Source organism: Brassica napus, chromosome C1 (assembly GCF_020379485.1).
Source record: "Brassica napus cultivar Da-Ae chromosome C1, Da-Ae, whole genome shotgun sequence".
Lineage (NCBI taxonomy): Eukaryota > Viridiplantae > Streptophyta > Magnoliopsida > Brassicales > Brassicaceae > Brassica > Brassica napus.
The window spans coordinates 17,036,562-17,042,445 of NC_063444.1; the positions used below are offsets into that span (position 1 = coordinate 17,036,562).

General features: G+C 33.2%; 1 protein-coding gene across 1 annotated transcript; it reads right to left on the minus strand.

The window, feature by feature from the left end:
* Window positions 1-981: 981 nt before the first annotated feature.
* LOC106437442 (probable glycosyltransferase At5g03795) lies at window positions 982-3,450 on the minus strand. Its single transcript, XM_013878335.3, has 5 exons — window positions 3,367-3,450; window positions 2,690-3,271; window positions 2,272-2,402; window positions 1,849-2,197; window positions 982-1,776 (listed from the first exon to the last, which is right to left on the minus strand). The coding sequence occupies exons 2-5, from the start codon at window positions 3,137-3,139 to the stop codon at window positions 1,063-1,065; spliced, it is 1,644 nt and encodes a 547-aa protein (XP_013733789.2). The 5' UTR covers window positions 3,140-3,271; window positions 3,367-3,450; the 3' UTR covers window positions 982-1,062.
* Between the last annotated feature and the right edge of the window lie 2,434 nt (window positions 3,451-5,884).

Genomic DNA, 5,884 nt, shown 5'->3' on the forward strand with positions numbered 1-5,884 from the left:
GTCAATTTTCCATAAATATGCTGCTTTTTTTTTTGTTTCTCCTAAACACCATCAATATACGGAAAAGTATATTCTATGCATTGGGTTGGGGGGGGGGGGGGGGGGCATCTTTTAAGCCGATTAATATTCAATATGGGCCTTGAAGAACGAGCCTGTCAACTAGTGCAACTTTGTTTTCATAGAGAAATTCTTGCGTCACCGCCTAGGGTGAACCTCTAGATTCACCAACCAATAGTGTTTGAGTATTTGATATTTGATATCTTTTAAAAAAGACAACAAAATTGAATTTCCAAATAAGATTATATTTTTAAAATAAAACAATAAAAATACATAAAAATAGTTACAAAAAATAAATAAATAAATATTGTTAAACTTTTAGCAAAATACTAAATCCTATACCCTAAATCCTAAACTCCAAACCCTAAATTATAACCTTAAATCTTGGATAAACCGTAAACCATTGAAAAATTTTAAACCTAAAATCATACATTAAAAACTAAACCATAATCACTAAACCCTAAACCCTTGGATAAACCCTGAACCCTTGGATAAATCATAAAGTCTAAATCAAAAATATTTAAAATCAAACCCTAGAGTTTATGATTTATCCAAAGGTTCAGAGTTTACCCAAGGGTTTAGGATTTACCCAAAGGTTTAGGGTTTACCCAAGGGTTTAGGGTTTAGTGATTAGTATTTATGGTTTAGTGTTAGTAAAATTTAGTTTTTAGTGTATGATTTAGGGTTTAAGATTTTCCAACGGTTTAGAGTTTATCCAAAGTTTAAGGTTTAACGTTTAGGGTTTAGGGCTTAGGATTTAGGGTATAGGGTTTAGTATTTTGCTGAAGATTTAACAATATTAATTAATTTATTTTTTGTAACTATTTTTATGTATTTTTATTATTTTATTTTAAAAATATAATCTAATTTAAATATTTAATTTTATTTCATTTTTTATAAGATATCAAATATCAAATACTCAAACACTATTGGTTGGTGAACGTAGAGGTTCACCTAGGTGTGAACCCAAGAATTTCTCGTTTTCATATATATATATAGACATAATCAAGGATGCTGTCTGAAACTGGGAACATGATTAGAAGTTTGGTTCTGATGGAGAAGGTTAGACCAAATAGAGTGAAGTATCATATGAAACACATCGTATCTTCTAGGTTTAGGACTCCACAAAAAATGTTTCTGAACCATCTTCACGTTGCTCTGCATCTTCAGATATCTCCTCATCGGAATCTCCAACAGTATTTCCTTAAGCCGTGGAATATCCTTCTCTGGCACAACCACCGAGAACGCAGACCAATCAAGCACTTCGCTGAACGGCAAGACGAAGTTATCAGCAATAATTACGGGGACGCACTCGTAGTATATAGCCTCAACGATTCGTGGACTGTTCACTTCGTATCCCATTGGACATAGACAGTATTTGCTTGACTTCATGTGTTGCACGTACGTCATTTTACGAGCTACGTTGTGCGGAAGCGGACCGTATATTTTCATGTCGCCGTCTTTGTTTCTCCAGTGTTTTAGAAGCTGTGGACGGACACGACCGTGGAGGTTTCCAGCGAAGAAAGCGAGGATCGGACGTTGGGAAACTCTGTTTCCGTTTCCGATGTTACGGAGCGGCCTCCCGGCGTTTCTTATTGAAGTCTCCGGGAGAGAAACGTCTCTTCCGGGGACGAAGATTCCATCTGATAAATCTGCGTTACATAGAGCTTTAATAGTGTTTTGTCTTAGCTCCGGGTGCTCGTTCACCGTGTAAGGACCCTACATACAGTGATGATTTTAGAAAACATCATTAAAGGATTATTATTTTGACATATAAAACATATTAAATACCCAATCGTGGCAAGCGACGAGGAAGTGATCTGATCCGTGAGTGCGGTTCCAGAAAGGGTATTTGATGGAGAGCATGTTGACGTAGTCTCTTATAAAGATCGATAAAGGTTTAATGTTATGTGATCCAGGAACAAAGATAGCATGTTGGAGCTGTTTCACACTGTATGGCATGTAGAATAAGTGAGCCTTCTCAGGGTTCTTTGTTACAAACTGTGTGTTTGATTCCATTAGCTTCATGAACCAACCTTCTGAAGCATATATACCATTCAAATGCGGCTGATGGAATATCGGTTTCTCTCCGTCGGGGTATATGTGGACCTTTAAAATAAGTTCCATAAGCTCATAGCTCCTAAAACAAGATGACACACATTTGTGTTAAACTTTGGTTTTAAAGCATTTGTGTCTTTCTTAAATAGTATATACCTTTTGAAAATAGAGAGATTACGAAACACTGGAGCAAACAGTTCCGTGTCATTCACGACTTCAGGTGCTCGCTGAATCTCCAGCTTTGCAAAAGCTAAGGCTTCCTTTGGTGGCAATGAAAGAGCACGTCTCTGCACAAGTCCATTGAAGTGAGATAGGACAAAAACAAAGAGAAACCTTTGAAACCTCTAAGACTATCCGCATTATGAATATCTCAACATCAGTGTTTCTCCAATTATATTTACTATCTAATTGGGGAGTCTCTCCAAAAAAGTTGAAAGACTCATGTGAAAGTCTCTCAGTTTAGAAATTTCCACATGAGGTTTTCAACTTTTTTGAAAGATTTTTCTATTAAATTTAATTGGTAAAATACTTATGTTGATAATGCGGATGCTCTAATGATTCTGATATTACTAACCTCTAAGGAAGAAAGAACATGTCGTGGTGCTGGTGGAGGATCAGTGAGAATGAGATCGTCTTTTGTCTTCTTTCTTCTCTTCCTTTTTTGTCTTTTCCTCGGTAGATTGGTTTCTCCATCTACACGTTTGAACTCGTAGGAAGAATTCGTTTTCACTACAGGAGACGTTGTAAGAGAGGGAAAGCTTTCAACCTTTGCTTCACTAACAATTTGGATGTTCAAATGAAGAGAGCCGTTCAAGTAAATAGGCGAAGAATAAGAAGACTCGGTTTCTTCATCATCGGAGAAGATAGAAAACGTGGGTGTGTGAAGAAGAATAACAATGGTGGTCATTATAGAACCGAGAAGAAACGCGTTTCTCCATCTGATCCTTTGCCTCCTGAAACCTCTAATCAATTCCTTCATCGAAACCTCTATGAATATCCTCAAAGGGCTTTTCATCGTCACCATCTACACAAATCAAATCTCACCCTAACTCGTTTCTTTTTCTATACGCAACAAACAACGCTCCATTGGCAGATTCTCTTTTGAATCTCCGAATCAAACTCACAAACCCTAAGTTTAGAAAGAGATCAAATAATCCTGACGATACACAAAAAAGGAAGAATACATTTGAGATTCCATTAACTGCATGAAAAAAACAAACCTAATTCGAGTTAAAGTATGGAACGTGGTACCTTGGTGTTTACGGTGATTGGAGATAAGAATGGATCGGAGATTTATTTTTCTCGATCCAGAGGGAGAGAAGTGGAGGATAACGGTAATGTTATTAATGTATATATTCTCCTCCTTATTAATAGCTTGAGTTGTCTATATTTAACCTTTAATTTTAGTCTAATCTAAGAAATAATCAAACTCGGATCAAATCATATTTTAACTTTCTACTTTCTAGTGTGAGCTGACATGTGCGTTTGCCAGTCTATACACTAAGAGCATACTCAATGAGGGTATCTATCCATGGTTTTTAATATACATAAACATATATGCATAATGAGAGAAACTCATGGGTAGATATCCCCATTAGATATGCTCTAAAAGCAATTTTAAAGGATAATTCTTAACAAAAAATTATATGTATGTACAAATATTAGTATTAGTTTTGAGTATTTTGAAGTTTTGGGAAATACAACCCAATTATCTTCTTTAAGACATTTAAGGGTGAATTTCCTGTATTTTAAGATATTCATACTTAAATACTAATATTTATATATAAATATATATGTATTTTTAGAACTTTTTTTGAGAATTCCCCACTGCGGATGTTCTAAAGGGGGTAAAGTAATATCCGCTTGTGTACTTTAATGTTGTTGTTTTTTGTAAGCAAAGTCTTTGTTGTTGTTGTTGTTAGCCATCATTTATTTATGTTTTGGTTTATAAGAACACACTGTGATCATTGGTCAATCGAAGGCAAAACAAGAAAGGCAGATGTTACTATTTTTTTGTATCATTATTCATGTTTACCACCACTAAAAAAACATTTTCAAAAATACTTTCTTCTTTAACTGACAAAAGTCTTTTATATCCTTGTTATATATATATATATATATATATATATATATATAAATAACTATTTAAATAAATATATGTTTTCGAATTATACCTTTTCAAATTCGAACTTTTCATACTTTTTTTAATTCTTTTTTTCGAATTTTTTGTTTCAAATTTTCTTTTTGAAAATCGAAAAATTATTTTTGAAACTATTTTTATATTTTTTTATATTTTTAAATATTTATTTATATATTTATTAGAATCATAAATTTCAATTTCCAAAAACCATATCCACCCTCAACTCTAGACCCTAAGTCTAGATTAGTTAACCTTAGAGTTATAAATGTCTTTTACCGTTCATTAAAAGTAAAGATAAAAATAGTTAGTGTAAATATGAAAAGTGTTAATATAAATGTTGTATGTTTGGCATTTTCCCTACTTTTTTACTCTATTAGAGCATCTCTAGCCCTATGTTATTTTTGCCTCTATATGCATTCTATAATAGAGTAAAATCTATTCCAATATGCCTCTATTTTTTCTCCTAAATTAGAAATTGCTATTTTTTCTATATATTTAAAAGTAAAAATATCATTCTTCTATAATAGAGCCAAACTTTTTTGTTTACATATTAGTCCTTTAGCTTTTTAGAATTATAACTAATGTCTATAGAGAAATACAATTTTTTTTACATATAACAACGCAGTTTTTTTGGTTTACATCATGGAAGCTCTGTTGTCGCGTATTTGCAGCCATTGACACTTCATGATTAATGGGGCTTGCAAACTGATCAATAGGACCTTGGAAGTGGGGATTTTTAAGAGTTCCAAGCTCTTTTGTTAGTTCTTTAATGACAGTGTCCTTGCTTATATCAACATCTGCCCTCAAAGCTTCCTCATGTTTCCTTTTCATACTTTTATTGTTCTTAGTTTCAGCTCAAGCCTTTTTACACTTCTCTTGATCTCCTTTAGTTGACTTTGGACAAACTGCAACATTTCCTTTCAGATGACCAATGTGCTCCTTCATTCTGAATATACCACCAGAGAACTCTTTTCCACACAATAAACATTTAACTTTGTCAGGATATCGTGCATCACACAAAACTCTATAATCCTATCCTACATCATTTGAGTTTCTCTTAAGGCGTGGAGGTGAAGCTGTTGGAGGAATATCCATTCTTCTTAACCTGAATAGAAGCAACAATAGACAAATTACAGTCCAAAACAAAACTCACAAGTTTAAACTAGTTAATGTAAAAGATTTGTCACTTTAATAAGAATTGTTGATTTTCTAGAATAGTTTTGTAAATAAAAAGAGACAAAGACAAGAGACCAAGACAAAATAGATATAAAAACAAAAACAAGAGACAAAGACAAAACAGATTAAAAAAGATAACAAACATCACTAGGAGACAAAAAAAAATAGATGTGGTCATGTGGAATGATATAGTTCAATACAAATATCACGAGAACTTTCAGAATCTTTATCTTAAGTTTGATTAAGAAAGACAAAGGAGTTGGTCAACCCTAAGTTAACCCCAACGGTACACAAAAGGATAAATTTCCGTTTACGTGAACCTTTACCTTATTAGCAATAATCGACAAAGTCAAGTTCTATAACATACTAAACTAAACTTTTCTACCGAATTAAAAAAGAAATAAACTTAAGACACAAAGCTGAAAAATCCACAATTTGAGAATAAGCTTTAAT